This window comes from Myotis nattereri (genome assembly GCF_964212035.1).
Source record: "Myotis nattereri genome assembly, chromosome: 5".
Classification (NCBI taxonomy): Eukaryota; Metazoa; Chordata; class Mammalia; order Chiroptera; family Vespertilionidae; genus Myotis; species Myotis nattereri.
The window spans coordinates 61,988,247-62,005,999 of record NC_138080.1 but is presented as its reverse complement, the minus strand read 5'-3'; the positions used below and the strand labels follow the sequence as shown (position 1 = coordinate 62,005,999).

Genomic DNA, 17,753 nt, shown 5'->3' with positions numbered 1-17,753 from the left:
CTAGAAACTTTATTTATTTACCTCTCATATTTTGATCTGTGATGCTTTTATAACTTAGTTTTCTATTATAGAGTCATTATGACTCTGCTTACCAGTATTTATTTTTTCTCTTAATTCTTCAGTTTGGCTAGTTTCTATTTCTGTGTCTTCCATTTTATTGATCTTTTCTTCGATGCCATAATTGTTTTAATTTTATCTGATGAAGCTTTCATTGTACATAATTGTATTTTTCATCTGTAGAAGTACTCTTTGGTTCTGCATTATATTTTTACTGATTTCAGAGAGGAAAGGAGAGGAAGAGATAGCAACATTAATGATGAGAGAGAATCGTTGGTTAGCTGCCTCCTGCATTCGCCCTACTGGGGACAGAACTCACAACCCAGGCATGTGCCCTGACTCGGAATTTAACAGGGATCTCCTGGTTCATAGGTCGACACACTCAACCACTGAGCCACACTGGCTGGGCAATATGTTTACATATATCGATTTTTTAATATTTTTCATTGATTTCAGAGAGGAAGGGAGAGGGAGAGAGAGAGAAACAACAGTTATGAGAGAGAATCATTGATTGGCTGCCTCCTGCATGCCCCTACTGGGTTTCGAGCCCACAACCCAGGCATGCGCCCTTGACTGGAATCGAACCCAGGACCCTTCAGTCTGCAGGCTGATGCTCTGCAGGCCAACGCTCTATCCACTGAGCCAAACCAGCTAGGGCAGTTTATATTTTTAAATCATGAGCACATTTATAATAGATGTTTTGTTATCCTCATCTCATAGCTCCATCATTTCTCTTTTATTTCTCCTGGTTATGAGTCATGTTTTTCTGTTTCTTAGCTAATCTACTCATTTTTTTATTGGGTGTTGGGCATTATGAATTTTACATTGTTTTTGTTGGATTTAACTGTCTTTAAAGAGTGTTAGACTTGGTTATAGCAGGCAGTGAAGGAACTTATACATCAGTCTGTGGTTTTGTTAGGGTGGGTCTCTAGAGTATACTTATTCCAGGGTTAGTTTTTGTCTTATTACTGAGTAGACTTTTCCACAATATTTAGCTGTTTATTGAAGCTCTATTCTGGCTACTTGGAACTCTCAATACCATGTGAGTTCTAAGAATTGTTGAACTTACTGCTTTGTTTGGCTTTATGAAATTTCACCCTACATATGCAAGACTTATCCTATCTAATAAAGAGGGAATATGCTAATTGACCCTCACGCCATTGCAAAGATGGCGGCACCCACAGCCAATAAGGAGGGAATATGCTAATTGCTGGCCTGCCCTCAAAGATGGCAGTGCCCAGTCCCCTCAGCTCCCCAGCTGCCCAGGGCTGGCCCGAGGTGCAGGCAAGCCTCGGATGGTGGCTGCCCAGTTGCCCAGGGCTGCCCGAGGCTCAGGTAACTGGGGCCTGCTGAGGCTTGTGCTTCTGGCAGTGGCAGCAGCAGAGTTGTGATGGGGGCGTCCCCTTCCCCTAATTGCCGGGTCACCACCTGCCCCTGAGGGCTCCTGGACTGTGAGAGGGGGCAGGCTGGGCTGAGGGACCCCCCTCCAGTGCATGAATTTTCATGCACCGGGCCTCTAGTTATTCAGTAATTTGCAAATTGTTGGATCTCTTCCTCTGAATAATTCCATTGTTTTTTGCAAATGTTGTTGGAGTTCAATCTTTGTCTCTTCAACTTTGTGGACTATTGTGCTCTGCTTGGTATTATTCTTGTGCTGTGATCTATAAAGCAGTGGCATTTCTAAGCTCATCATGATTTTTTTTTTAAACATTTTTATTTTAATATATTTTATTGATTTTTTTACAGAGAGGAAGGGAGAGGGATAGAGAGTTAGAAACATCGATGAGAGAGAAACATCGATCAGCTGCCTCCTGCACACATCCTACTGGGGATGTGCCTGCAGCCAAGGTACATGCCCTTGACTGGAATCGAACCTGGGACCCTTGAGTCCACAGGCTGATGCTCTATCCACTGAGCCAAACCGGTTAGGGCCTCATCATGATTTTATTTCCCCATCTCATGTGGTTCACAATCCAGCCCTGCCTGTTGTTCAGTGTCTGACAACAGTTATTTCATACTAGAGGCCTGGTGCACTAATTTGTGCACCGGTGGTGTCCCTTGGCCTGACCTGCGCCCTCTCACAATCTGGGACCCCTTGGGGGATGTCTGACTGTTGGTTTCAGCCCAATCCCTGCAGGCCAGGCTGAGGGACCCCTCCAGTGCATGAACCTATGCACTGGGCCTCTATTATGCATATAAGATCTTTGGTTAATCTCTTTCTGCCCTCTGCCCTCCCCCCTTCCCTCTGAGATTCATCAGTCTGTCCATGTTTCCATGCCTGTGCATTGAGCCTCTGTCTTGGTGGTCAGTGCATGTCATATAGCTAGCTACCGGTCGAATGGTTGCTTAGGCTATTTATTTTGTCCAGTTTTTTTGTTGGAGAAGGGAAGTTCAGCCTCACCCATTATGGCCAAAAGTGGTAGTTCTCTTAATACATGTTTACAGAAATAAGTTTTCAGAAAGCTAATTGAGGGTTTTAAGAATAGTGCACTTAATCTGTGTGCTGTATGTATGTTTTTCCTGGAAAATAGTGACAAATGAAGCAACCCTTTTAACTAGCCTAGTCTTTACATCATAGCTTCCTTTACTGCTTTTTACTGTTTTTATTATAATTATACCAGAGGCCTGGTTCATGGATTTGTGCACTGGTGGGGTCCCTCGGAATGGCCTGCAGGGATCTGGCCGAAACCAGCAGTCCAATGCCGCCTGCCACTCCCGCTCATCCCAGCCCCGCTGTGCCTGCCCGGGGCTCGCACCTAGTCAGTCCCAATTGGGAGAGGCTTGCGCCGCCACAGTGGTGCTTGCCAGGCATGAGCCCTGCGTCTGACACCCATCTCTTAGCTTAGTGGCGCTCCCACTGTGGGAGTGCACTGAACACCAGGGGGCAGCTCCTGCATTGAGCATCTTCTCCCTGGTGGTCAGTGTGCGTCATAGTGACCGGTCGTTCAGTCACTTAGGCTTTTATAGATATGAAAAATGTTATTTTTTTTAATCTTTAATTTCTTCATTGGTTAAGGTACTACAAATGTGTCCTCATCCCCCCATTAACCCTCAACTCCCCCCCACTCATGCTCTCATCCCCCTGTTGTCCGTGTCCATTGGTTTGGCTTATATGCATGCATACAAGTCCTTTAGTTGATCTCTCCTTACCCCCATCCTCCCCTACTTTCCCCCTGGGGATTGATAGTCTGATCGCTGTTTCTCTGTCTCTGGATCTGTCCCTGTTCATCAGTCTATGTTATTCTCTATATTCCACAAATGAGTGAGATCATGTGGTATTTATCTTTCTGTGACTGGCTTATTTCGCTTAGCATAATGCTCTCCAGTTCCATCCATGCTGTTGCAAATGGTAAGAATTCCTTCTTTTTCACAGCAGTGTAATATTCCACTGTGTAGATGTAGCACAGTTTTTTATTCCACTCATCTGCTGTTTCCAAATCTTAGCTATGGTGAATTGAGCTGCTATAAACATAAGGGTGCATATATCCTTTCTGATTGGTGTTTCTGGCTTCTTGGGATATATTCCTAGAAGTGGGATCACTGGGTCGAATGGGAGTTCCATGAAAAACGTTATTTTTAAGCTTTCTTTTTATTTATTTATTTATTTTAATTAAATCTTTATTTTCAGATTATTACATTTGTTCCTCTTTTTTCCCCCCATAACTCCCCTTCTCCCAGTTCCCGCCCCACCCTCCGCCCTCACTCCCCACCCACTGTCCTCATCCATAGGTGCACGATATATGTCCAGTCTCTTCCCGCATCTCCCACACCCCTTTCCCCCCAAGAATAGTCAGTCCATTCCCTTTCTATGTCCCTGATTCTATTATGATCACCAGATTATTCATGCACTTGATTCTTAGATTCACTTGTTGATAGATGCATGTTTGTTGTTCATAATTTGTATCTTTACCTTTTTCTTCTTCTTCCTCTTCTTAAAGGATACCTTTCAGCATTTCATATAATACTGGTTTGGTGGTGATGAACTCCTTTAGCTTTTCCTTATCTGTGAAGCTCTTTATCTGACCTTCCGTTCTGAATGATAGCTTTGCTGGATAAAGTAATCTTGGTTGTAGGTTCTTGGTATTCATCACTTTGAATATTTCTTGCCATTCCCTTCTGGCCTGCAAAGTTTCTGTTGAGAAATCAGCTGACAGTCGTATGGGTATTCCCTTGTAGGTAACTGAGTTTCTTTCTCTTGATGCTCTTAAGAGTCTCTCTTTGTCTTTTGCTCTTGGCATTTTAATTATGATGTGTCTTGGTGTGGTCCTCTTTGGGTTCCTTTTGTTTGGGGTTCTCTGCGCTTCCTGGACCTGTAAGTCTATTTCTTTCACCAGGTAGGGGAAGTTTTCTGTCATTATTTCTTGAAATAGGTTTTCAATATCTTGCTCTCTCTCATCTTCTGGTACCCCTATAATTCTGATGTTGGTACGCTTGAAGCTGTCCCAGAGACTCCTTACACTATCTTCGTATTTTCGGATTATTTTTTCATTTTGCTTTTCTGGTTGGGTGTTTTTTGCTTCTTCGCATTTCAAATCTTTGCCTTGATTCTTGCGCTCCTCTGGTCTGCTGTTGGGAGTCTGTATAGTATTCGTTATTTCGGTCTGTGTATGCTTAATTTCTAGTTGGTTCTTTATCATAACATCAAGGGTCTCATTAGATTTCTTGAGGATCTCACTACATTTATCGACGGCTTCTAGACAGTTCTTAAGAGACCTTAAAAGTGTGGTTCTGAACTGAATATCCTCCATTGACAGTTTTGTCCTGTTTCTTTGTCTCCGCATTTTTTATGCTTTCTTGGTGCACCACCTAGTGGTCTTTGTGCGCAGTCTTGTTGTAGTTAAGCCTTGAAGCCTTGATTGTTGTCGGCAATACCGGGGGTGATTTGACCTCCAGGCTAAATGGCTATGAGAGTCAGCTGTGTCTGCAGTGGGAGAGCTTCTGTGCTGGATCTCTAGGGCGGTGCTAATCTAGCGTTTGCCTGAGGCTATCCCGCAAATGGCTCTGCGCAGGGCTTGTGCGGGGCGGGTCCCCGGGGATCTACAGGGCGGGCCGGAGCGAGCAGTTATGGCTGCTCTCAGTTCCGTCCCTAGGGGCTCTGCCTCACAGAGTCCCAGCAACTGCTGCAAACCTCGGAGAGAAAGCTGCCTTCGAGTTCCGACTGAAGCCAGACAGTCCCGCTTCTTCCGTTTGAGTCTGGGTCCCTAGAGACTCGCCGGGATCTGGAGCTCAGAGTCTGAAACTCCCTCCCGATTGAAAACAACAACCGCGCCCTCCGCCTCCAGCTCGCTCCGCGTGCACTCCGCACCTTAGTATTTCACTTCAGCACTGCGCCTCCTCTGAGTCTGGGTATGATATTCTCTTTCCTCCTAGTTGTAGAATTTCCACTCGGCCAGCCTTCCTGTGGTTCTGGATGATGTCCGTTCCGTCTTTTAGTTGTTTTTTGAAGTGGTTGTTCAAGGCAGCAATCTCCGGCGTTAACCTATGCCGCCATCTTGGTTTCTCTGTATTTTGCAATATATATTTGTTCACACAGCTCTGATTTAGGAATTCAGAAGAGAAAAAATTGAGAAGGAATCACTAAGAGAGGAGTTTATAGCTTTACGGCATGAGGAGCTTACAGGTTTTTAAAATAAATCCTATTTTTAAGCTTTCTGTTAAGTAAATAGGAACACTAAGTTTAGTTGCTTAGTCTTGTGTTTCTTTGATTACATACATTTGGTAGTAACTCCCAAGTTACAGTTTTTGTTCTCCCCTTCCTCTTATCCCCCAGGTCATTCAGCCTGCTGAGTGCTGAGTTGATTGTGGGGGGGGAGGGCAAGAGTTAGGAAGCAATTGCAGAGAAACTGGGACTGATGGACCTACTAGATCAGGGGTGGGGAACCTCTAGCCTGTGGATTCATTTGGTCTGGCCCTGCCAAGAAATTAGGGGTGAGATAATTAAATGTTTGACCAAATATAGCAGGTTAAATTTTAAGTTGATAATTTTGTATGGCCCATGAATGATGTTATAAATATCCAAATGGCCCTTGACAGAAAAAAATTTTCCCACTCCTTTACTAGAGGATGGAAGTATGAAGGAAAGAAAGGACCAAGGATAATTAGTTTTTCTTTCATCGTCATCTGGTTGGATGAATTGAGGGGAAGATATGTACTGAGATGGAAAAGACTTGGTTAAGAATAGATTTTGGGGTGAAATCAGTTGTGTTTTGGATAAATTAGTTGAGATGTGAAACAAACAATATGGTGAGTACATAGTTGGTATAGAACAACTCTATAGTTGGCTGTAGTATTGAGCTGTAGGCAATTGATTTCTTGATGCTACATGTAAAAAGTTACTACATATTCTATCATTTTTGTCATCTTTTGCATTAACTATCCCTCCCAGATTTTGAATATATTATTTTAAAAGTTGTGAGTAAATTTTATGACAGTGAATATCTTTTAGATGCAGGTTTTGTTTTGTTGTAACATACAGTGATTTAAAAAATAATTATGAAAGCACATGTTGATGCCTAAAATTCAAATAATAAAAAAATAAGTAATTTCCCCCTCTCTCACCCATGCCTTCCCACTCCAGAATCAAGTACCCTCAGTCCTCCTAGCCATTTTATCTGGTATTTGCTTTCTTTTGTTTAACAATATATCACTATTTCTTGATACATGACTTTTTGTTTTTTTGGTCGTTGTTGTTAATCCTCACCCAAGGATATTTTTTTCTTTTGATTTTTAGAGACAGTGGAAGGGAGGGAGAGAAGGAGGAAGAGTGAGAGGGAGAGCTATTGATATGAGAGAGACAAGTCAATTACTTGCCTCCTGTACACACCCAGGGTTCAGGGATCGAACCTACAACCCAGGTACTTACCCCCTTGACTGGGATATGAACCCACAACCCCTCTGTGTGCTGTCTGATGCTGTAACCACTGACCCTTACCAGCCAGGGCGATAAATGACTTTTAAACATTTGTTGACTTTTGGTTATGGAATATGAGGACTTAGAACTTCATCACTACCATGTTTGCCCTCTTTCCTTTTCCTCATTACCTCATATCACAATATTTCAGTAAATTAGTACTTAATACTTACATTTTTATAATCATGTATATGTTGTTCACTGGTAAGCCAAATATTACACTAAATTACACTTTCTTATATAAGTCTTTATTTCTCCTGGAGTTAATATCTGTCTCATTTATGCAGTTATCTGGTTTTCTTTTCTTTTTGTTAATTGATTTCAGAGAGGAAAGGGGGGGGGGAGAGAGAGAGAGAGAAACATCAATGATGAGAGAGAATCATTGATTGACTGCCTCCTGCATGCTCCACACTGGGGATCTAGTCTGTAACCTGGGCATGTGCCCTGACTGGGGAATCAAACCATGACCTTCTGGTTGCACAACCACTGAGTCATGCCAGCTGGACAGTTATTTTGTTTTCTGTAGACCTGTTACTTTCCCCCCAAATATGCCTGTTCTTCTGTTATGTGGTTATAAGTAATATTTTCCATATTATGAAGTACATCAGTTCCATTTTTGCCTTTGTTGGAAAGGTATTCCATGGTGTCCTTTGGCTTCGCTTCCTTTTTTATTTTGGAGTGGTTGTTCTCTAGTTCTTTTTTCTGCATTAGATTCCTTAGTTACTAACTTCCATTTTGTCTTGTTAAATTTTTTTTGATTCTTTTTAATAAACTTTTCTAAGGGAGATTATAGAATTTTAGCTTTCTGAGAAGCCTTAAAATGTCACATTACTCATAGAGTTGATTGCTAATCTTTCTGGGTATAGAATTCTAGATTGAAACTTAATTTCCACTGAATTTTTAAGGCTGTGTATAGTTTTCTGACTTTCAGCAATATTCCAGTACTATTATCGAATAAAAGGTGCCATTATGATTACAGATCATTCTTATGTTTGTTTGTTTCTTTCTTTTCCTTCTCTTTCTCTGGAAATTTTTAAGGACCTTTTCTTTTTGGGCTTTGAAATTTCATTATGATGTTTCATGGTATGGGTCTTTATTCTTCTTTATTATTTTGCACGTACTTGTTTGTCCCTTTGTAGCTTGAGAGACTTTTTTCCTTCAGTTAAAAAGAAAATTTGTTTTGAAATATAATTTCTACACTTCTACTTTTATTCAGTTTTCACTTTATATAATAAGTAGTAGCCCTGTGCATGAATCTGTGCACCAGTAGCTCGCTGCCGCCCTCCAGTAGCTCTCCACCCACTGCCCCACCCTCCTGCAGCTGCCCAACCTCCCATAGCTTGCTGCCCTGCCCCCTCCTGATCCGCTGCCCGCTTGTAGCTCACTGCCCCACCCTCCTGATCCGTGATCCCGTTGTAACGCGGTCGGTCGTTATGCATCACAGTGTAACGACCATTACGTATTACATCTTTATTATATAGGACTAGAGGCCCAATACACGAAGATTTGTGCAAGAATAGGCCTTCCTTCCCCTGGCTGCTGGCACCACCTTGGCTCCGGCCTGGAGCCACCTCCCACCTTTGCGCGCTGCCCGGAGGCCCGGAGCGGCCAGGGCGGGGTGGAACACCTGTGTTGTCACCATGGCGATGATGCAAGCATCCTGGCCTGGCTGCCACCATCTTTGTCGTATCAATTTGCATATTCCCTCCTTACTGGCTGTGGGTGCTGCCATCTTTGTCGCAAAGTGACTGTCAATTTGCATATTCCATTTTTATTAGGATTGTTGAACCTTTTGGAGTAAGCTAATGATTTTCTTATTTTTTTTTGTAATCTATATTCTGTCCTTTTGTTTTATTTTCTGTATTTGAACCTTCTGTATTTTTTTACTGGGATTTAAAAGAATATGGAAGTAATCTTTGATTATCCTATTGTGTGTAACAATAAAACATTTCACAATGAATTTAAACTTTTTGCATTTCTTGCTAAACTTATTTTTTTTTTCTTTAACAGAGATGTTATGAGCATAAACAGTATAGAAATGGGTTGAAATTCTGTAAACAAATCCTCTCTAATCCCAAATTTGCAGAGCATGGAGGTAAGTGTAAATACCATATGCTTACTTGTGAGTATGAATAGATAAGGCTTTGCTTACTTGTCTGGCTTCATTTATTTGGGTTCTATCACTTCCTAATGCCTTAAATAATTTCCAGAGACAATGGACTTTTTTATCCTTGACGTCTGTTTTTTGAATTTAGTGTCAAGAAAATGATACACACATTTTACTTGAGTTCTGAGATACCTATTTTAAGACTAAGCATGGAGGGGAGGCAGAAGCACCTAGTAGAATAAATATGCTTATTTAAGTTGAATCAGTAAATTTATTTAAGATGTTAAAAGAAAAATTTGCTTTAGAATTTTGATCTGGGGAATTTTATTCCTTAAAATAACTTACTCAGAAAGTGCCCATTTGGTCCCAGCGTCTTTTTATTTAGCATTATATCTTAGTTTTTTCAGACAGCCATATTTAATGCATGATTTGTATATTGTAATCTGAAAATTTTTTTGCCTTTTAGCTTTTGCCTATGTGAGGGTAGAAGATTGGACAGTGAGATGTTTGTAGAGTAAGGGAAGAGTGTTTAGCTAAACTTGATGAGGCAAGGGAAAAATAAGCTTTCACAGGTCAGAGTTGTATAGTTAGGAAACATGGCTATTTGGTAGTTAATTTGATAGTGTTCTCACTATTGGAGAGAGAGTAATAGTTTTCTATTAGCTTTACTTTATTAAAATAATAGCACTGTTTTTTTCTTTTCTCTCTTTTTTTTTAATCATCACCCAAGAATATTTTTCCATTGATTTTAGAGAGAGGGAATACAGAGAGAAACATCAATGTGAGAGAAACACATCAATTGGTTGCCTCCTGCATGCGCTCTGACCAGGGCCCGGGCCCAGGAGGAGCCTGCAACGAAGGCACGTGCTCTTGACCGGAATCAAACCCGGGAACCCTTGGGTCCGCAGGACGATGCTCTGTCCACTGAGCCAAAACAGCTAGGGCTAACACTTTTTTAATGTTGTTAAAAATATTTTTTGCTGGCCAGCTGGATATTAGGTTGTTTATATTTTTTTCTAAAGTAAAATACTGGTCATATAACTTTAGTAATGTAATGATAGAATTTCAGTATAGCAGAGACCAAAGTTAATTGTTCTAAAGTGCAGTTGCTCAAATTTATTTATTTATTTTTAAATATATTTCTTTATTGATTTCAGAGAGGAAGGGAGAGGGAGAAAGAGGTAGAAACATCAATGATGAGAGAGAATCATTGATCGGCTGCCTCCAGTATGCCCCCCACTGAGGATTGAGCCCACAACCTGGGCATGTGCCCTTGGCCGGAATTGAACCTGGGACCTTTCAGTCCACAGGCTCATGCTCTATCCACTGAGTCAAACTGGCTAGGGCTAGTTTCTCATATTTTAACATATCTGAAATTAGGTTGCATATGAAGGATCGTAACCTAATGGAAAATATTTTTTAACAGTACATAAAATGATGGTTTGTCTTAAACGTAATGGCATCCTGGGGTTCCATTAATTAAGGAACTTTAAGATGTTTGGTAAAGCTTGTAAGAATATATTTTACTTGTTTGATAGCAAAGGGTTACTTTTTACAGTACCGTGCCAAATATATTTGCTTTCTTTTCATTTATACATGAGGCCCGGTGCACGAAATTTGTGCACTCGGTGGGAGGGGGATCTCTCAACCCGGCCTGAGCCCTCTCGCAATCTGGGAGCCCTTGGGGGATGTCTAACAGGCCCGCTCCCCAACAGTCGGACATCCTTAGTGCTGCCACAGAGGCAGGAGAGGCTTCCGCCACTGCCACTGCACTTGCCAGCCATGAGCCCGGCTTCTGGCTGAATAGCGCTTCCTCTGTGGGAGCGCACCGACCACCAGAGAGCAGCTCCTGCATTGAGCGTCTGCCCCCTGGTGGTCAGTGCATGTCATAGCGACTGGTTGTTCCACTTTTCGGGTGATTTGCATACTAGCCTTTTGTTATATAGGATGATTTATAACAATTTAGTACATGATTTCCCCCCTCTTTTTTGCTTTTATTTCTTTATCTGTACTTTCCTATAAATGTTTTTTTTCCTTTGAGCCATATTATCTTTTATTCCTACATAATTTTTCTATAAATTTTAAATTTTAGTCCTAAAAGTTAGACAAATGCATAATAAATATTTTTATTCTTTTGTACATCATAAAATATATATTATAAAATTAAAAATATTTTTTTGCCTTTTCTAAAAAATTAATGTTTCCCTCAACTTCCTCTTTTATTTATTTAATTTTTTTGTTAATCTTCACCGGAGGAGATTTTACCATTGACTTTTAGAGAGAGTGAGTGAAGGGGAAGAGACAGAGAGAAACACATGCCTTGGTTGCCTCCCACACACACACCCGTACTGGGGTCAGGACCTGGGACACTTCAGTCCGCAGGCTGACTCTGTATCCACTGAGCCAAACCAGCTTGGGCTCAGGTCCCTCTTTTAATCTGTTCAATGTGAGTGACACGAGTCTGATATCTTCTTTTATTTGTATATTTAATAATATCCTAAAGAATCATTGTAAAAGAATGAAATTTATGCATATCAGAAATGTGTATGTATATAATTTATGTGTATATTTTAATCATTGAGCAATGATTTTAATCTCTGTAATTTGGGTTCAAAGAAGTAAAATCTGTTTTGTGATAAAGTTTTTTCATACTTTAAAGGAGTAATTATCTAAGGTCATTCTATAGAACTTCCCTAAAGAATAGTAATAGAGCTGTTGTATCTCGTTAGCATCTGAATTTCCAGATATTAATGCATTTTGTACCTTTCATCGTAAAAAATAAATCTAGGGAGGCCTAGAGTATAGAAATGTGGTTTAACTGGTTTGTCGATTTTTAAAATATTTTAATTCTGTGCAAACCTGGAAAATTTCCTAATAATCTTCAGTTCTTAGGGTAATGTAACATTTGTCTTTGAGGTTATGGTTATCTTTTTTGTTGTTGACTATTTTAAATGTTTAATTCCTTTTTCCTACTTTTTCTTATTTTTTAATAGAAACTCTGGCTATGAAAGGATTAACATTGAACTGTTTGGGTAAAAAGGAAGAAGCTTATGAATTGGTTCGTAGAGGTTTGAGAAATGACTTGAAGAGTCATGTGTGTATCCTTTTTGAGATATGTAACTCCAGAGGAGTAGCAACTGCCTTCATTCAGGGAACACTTTTACATATCTACCATGTTCTAATGCATCTATCTATTTACAGATTAATGGACTTGCCTTTTTAAAGTATCTATGAAAACTCTTCCCATGCTTCAAAAAGAAGGCACCCTGCAGACCTTGTCATGATCATAAATTAAAGAAGGGTGTACACTAAGGAATATTAGAAGCCATATAGTGCACTGTTTAAGAGCACAGGTTTAGGAGTATACTTCACTTAGGTTTGAATCCCAGCTCAGCTTCTTTCTGGTTGTGATCATAGGGCTTAGTTTCCTCATGCGTAAAATGAGGGTAATCAGAACCAACTCACTGTGGTGGTGTAAAGATTAATGATGCTTAACAAAGTCCCTGATCATGCTAATTACTATGCTATACAAATTTTATCTTAGTAAGGAAATATGAGGGTAGCAGTAAGTACAAGTGTCTGAGGGAAGATAGAAAGAAAGATTGTGGGTTGCTATTTATTAAGTAGTTTTTAAACAAATATTTTCTTGCCTATTTTGTGGGCAAACACAATTTTAAGTGCTGAAACACTTAGCAGATTTTCAAATGTTTACCAGGCCCTTGGCATAGTACAAATTAAGAAATGAAAGGGTATTAATTTAGAAGCATATACAGAACATTTCTGAGTATTACATGAAATGTTAGTGCATGTTAAAAAATTATCACTATTCCAGTAAAAAAAAAAAGTGAGTTGGGAATAACCAGAAACTAAAAAGGTCAGCAAGTAGTAATTAGATGGTTGTAGATATCTTTTTATCATTTATAATAATTGCACAGTGTTCTATATGTTATTTGCCATGGTTTATATAATTGGGTTCCTCTTGATGGACATAAGACTCCTTGAAGGTAAATTTTTAGGAGGTGAAGATTAGAGGCAGTTAAAAGGTGTTACAGTGCTCAAGAGGTGATTGAAATGGGGAGGAATGAGAAGGTAAATAACGGGGCAGATTATAAAGGGTAGTGTGTTTTAGGCTTTTCAAAACCATGTTCTAACCAACAGAAGATTTGTTAAGCCTTACTTTGTCATTCATATTATGAAAAGATTATTTTTCAAGTAAAATTTTATGTTAAATATATATTTTTAGTTAAACATGCCACCCTAGGTATTCTATATTTTACTGTTCTTGAGAATCCCTGCTGTATAAGTTACTAAATTAAAATTTTTGAACCTGATCTGAAAGAGAAACTTCTGTAAATTTCTAGAAAGGGGAGTGGATTTTTTCCCTTTTGATTATGTATGTGTTATAAAGGTTACTTTGGCAGGAGAGAATAAAAGCAGAACTGAAGGTGGGAGAATGGTGATTGTCGTAGTAATTAAGATCTAAAGTGAAAAGTACTTGTGTTAGGATAGTGGAAATACATATTTTCCCCCTTTATTCCATTTTTTTTTTTTTACAACATGTAATTTTGCTTATATATGTCTCTTATTAGACTCTTAAGTTCTTTGCATGCAGGAGACTGCCCTTTTGGGTCATCTACCACCCTAATTATTAAGACATTTTAATATATGTGGAATGAAGATCTTTATTTTATATGTGGTTGATTTTTAGGAACTTCGTTCTGCACTAAGGGTTCTCTCCCAAGGACCTTGTTAGCTAAAGAAAATAAAATATACATCATTTAAAATAATTGTATGTTGTGGATACCCATTCCCTCTTTTTTCTTTTGATATTAGCTAATATTTATTGAGCATTTGATGCCAGCCAGTGAGCACTTTATATGTGTTATTCCAATTAGTCACCAAACTAATGCTTTACTTTATAGACTTTCTATTTACATTTTATAATTGAGGAAACATGGCCAGATTAAATAATTTATCGAAGGTCATAGAGCTAACAAGGCAGGCTAGACCTGTTTGCTCTGGTTTGAAAAGCTGTACTGTTTTCCATTGTATTAAACTATTGTATCTTTATATTATCTCCTTTTTATTTAATGCTTGTAATTTTATAAATAGCTATAGTTCTCTGAGTTTCCTGGGGAATATTATTGGAATACTATCTCTTGACTTAACTAAGTCCTTTAGTTGTATCCTTAACTAAATCTTTAGGTTGGCATGTTTATGGCCTTCTCCAGAGGTCAGACAAGAAATATGATGAAGCCATTAAGTGTTACAGAAATGCGCTAAAATGGGATAAAGACAATCTTCAAATCTTAAGGGACCTTTCTTTACTACAGATTCAAATGCGAGATCTTGAGGGTTACAGGGTAAGTAAAATAATTTTTTATTCTAGGAGAAAATATTGTTAAAATATAAACCTTTTTTGAGTACTTTTTGATAATAAAATTTTCCATTTTTAAAAAGAATTTAATTAAATCTTACACCTTCCCCCAGTAGTGATTGTGTTTATGACTGGACTATTCAGATTTTAAAAATAAATTTTTTACTATGAGGCAGTTAGATTACTCTATAGGATTTAGTTAATCAATTCAGTAAAAATTAACAATAGTCCTCAAATAGGCAATGCCTTTATCTGCTGTTAACATTTAAATATTAGTTGTTACATTTTTCTGGGAAACATTTTTTTGTTTATTTTTACCCTCGTTGAAACTAATATTCTCTCTTTGTAGCTACATTTGAATTCTCTCTCTTTAAAAAAAAATATATTTTATTGATTTTTTACAGAGAGGAAGGGAGAGGGATAGAGTGTTTTAGAAACACCAATGAGAGAAATATCGGTCAGCTGCCTCCTGCACAACCCCCACTGGGGATATGCCCGCAACCAAGGTATATGCCCTTGACTGGAATCGAACCTGGGGCCCTTCAGCCCGCAGGCTGACGCTCTATCCACTGAGCCAAACCGGTCAGGGCTACATTTTAATTCTTAAACATTCTATTAAATTAGATGATTGCTTTTCTCTCTTTTTTCTCATGTAGTACCTGCTGAGTTATTTTCTATAGATCTTAATTCAGTAGTTGTGCATTGTATTTTTTTAAAATGTTTTTCCTTTGTACTGTCTTTTCCATCTTGTCTTTTCTTAGAGATAATAAATCAGAAAATAATGATGTGTACCTAGTTATAACTTTTTAAAAAAATTACAAGATTACCTTGGAGGCTTCATTGTACTTTTTTTTTTTAGCCCTCACCTGGGAATGTGTGTTTTTAAATTGACTTTAGAGATAGAAAGGAAGAGAGAGGGAGGAAGGGAGGAGAAAGAGAAGGAAGGGAGGAGAGAGAGGAAGGGGGCGGGAGGGGGAGAGAGAGAGAGAGAGAGAGAGAGAGAGAAACATCAATTAGTTGCCTCCTGTATGCACCCATATCGGAGATTGAACCTGCAACCTGGGTATGTGCCCTGGCTGGGAATTGAACCTGCGAACTTTCTGTACACTGGACAATACTCCAACCGGTTGAGCCACACAGGCTAGGGCTTCATTGTGCTTTTTAAGAAAATATTTTTTTGCTTCAGTAATGCTATACAGTATGGCTATTTGAAATTGTTTTCTGATATTATTCCCTGCATTGTGTTGCAAATTGCTCAGTGTTGTGGGGGAATTAATATGATCTTTTTAAGGAGCATATGCTTTCACTGTAAACCTAAGAAAAAGTTTTTTCTCCCCTGCCTTAAAGGAAACAAGATACCAATTACTTCAGCTTCGACCTGCCCAGAGAGCATCATGGATTGGTTACGCTATTGCTTACCACTTATTAGAAGATTATGAAATGGCAGCAAAGATTTTAGAAGAGTTTAGGAAAACACAACAGGTAACATTCAGAAGCCAGACCTAGTAAACTAGGTCCGATTCTAAATATAACTAAAAGAAAGAAGTGTACAAGAAGAGTATGCAAAGAACTTCCTAGAGGAGTTCACACACATTACTAATTTAATATTTGATACATTTACCTTATAATCTCTATATCTATTTATCTGTTTATAGTTTCTTCTAAAAACATTTGTATTTGCAGACACAATGCTCTTTGACTCCTAAATGTTTCCGTGTGGTATTTCCTAAGAATAACTCTGTAGTTGTGAACTCTATAGGATAGTACTGTGTAGAGTATTTAAAAATTAGGAAACTTAACATTGATAGACTATCTAATCTCTAGCCCATTTATCAATTGTCTATATCCTTTCTAGATTTTTTTTCCTATTTCAGGATCTAGTTTAGAATCATACCTTACATTTGCTTATTATCATTTCTCTTTGGTCTTTTTTAATCTTTGGAAGTTTTGAAGACTTCCTTTGTACTTTATGATATTGATATTTCTGAAGAATATAGGGTAGTGATTTTTGTAGAATGTCCATCCATTTGGATTTGTTTGGTGGTTCCTCATAATTAGTTATAGTTATGTATTTTTGGCAGGAAACCACAGAGTGTTGTTGAGCCCTTCTCAACTCATCACACTAAGAGGCACCTAATGTCTGTCTGTTCCATTTGATCACTTGGATAAGGTGGTATCTATTAGGTTTCTTCACTATAAACTTATTTTTTCTTTGTTATTTTTTTCCCTTGGTGTTAAAACACAATTCGAGACTTTATGGGTAGCCTGTTCATCAAATTTTACATTTATCCACTGGTCTTAGCATTTATCGATTATGATTCTTGCTTGAATCAACTGTTTCAGTGATAGTTGCAAAGTGGTTATTATCTCTTATTCCTTCTAGATTATTTGACATTCTGCTATTAAGTAAAAGCTTTCCTTTCCCCTTATTTATTTATTATATGTAAGGACTTAGGGATTTTTAGTCAGTGGGTTATAAGTTAGTACTGTCATTATTACTTAATTGTTCCCTAGACAGATATTTACTAATTTAAAAAAATTAGTTATATCAATCAGATTGTGTCCTTAGACTTCTTGTATGTATTTGAGTGTATAAACAGTTTTCTAATATGAAAACAAAATTCTTAACTGTTAATATTCCTTATATCCATATATAGACATCCCCTGATAAAGTGGATTATGAATATAGTGAACTCCTTTTATATCAGAATCAAGTTCTTCGGGAAGCAGGTCTCTATAGAGAAGCCCTGGAACACCTTTGTACCTATGAAAAGCAGATTTGTGATAAACTTGCTGTAGAAGAAACCAAAGGTATATTTTTTTTAAAGAATATCATTTATTCTAGCATTTAATTATGAGAAAGAGCAAGGTTAAAAATTTAGTTGCTGTTGAAAATTGCATGTAATTCAACTTTTTGATGATAGAAATCCTGTTCAAATAATTTTTAATCTGGGAAAATTACATTTAAACAATGAATATTGTTATAGGTAAAAAAAAACATGTTGAACAATAAAAATTATTGAATGAAGTGACTCAAAATATTTTTTCTTTAAAGAAAGTATTTTTGATCTTAAAATATAGGGTGTTGATTAAAAAAACACAGGATGTAATTGCTTAATTTTATATAACATAGGGTTAAATTTCTTAGAAATACCTTATTAGCAGAACAGGATGTGTATATCAGATTTCTTATATAGCTATATCAGTCTTTACTAAAGTATATATGGGACATTCTGGAAGTTCTTTATAGTTTATCTGGATATAGAAAGAATATGAATTGAAATCGGAGATTTGGGTTTATA

The 17,753-nt window shown here is 38.1% G+C and overlaps 1 protein-coding gene across 1 annotated transcript in view; it reads left to right on the top strand.

The window, feature by feature from the left end:
* NAA15 (N-alpha-acetyltransferase 15, NatA auxiliary subunit) overlaps positions 1 to 17,753 on the top strand; it is a 74,487-nt gene that overhangs the window by 16,833 nt on the left and 39,901 nt on the right. The window contains exons 2-6 of the mRNA XM_081091638.1: positions 8,978 to 9,062; positions 12,068 to 12,172; positions 14,280 to 14,437; positions 15,799 to 15,933; positions 17,109 to 17,262. Of these exons, the coding sequence (XP_080947764.1) occupies positions 8,978 to 9,062; positions 12,068 to 12,172; positions 14,280 to 14,437; positions 15,799 to 15,933; positions 17,109 to 17,262 (637 nt within the window). The remainder of the gene's footprint in view (positions 1 to 8,977; positions 9,063 to 12,067; positions 12,173 to 14,279; positions 14,438 to 15,798; positions 15,934 to 17,108; positions 17,263 to 17,753) is intronic.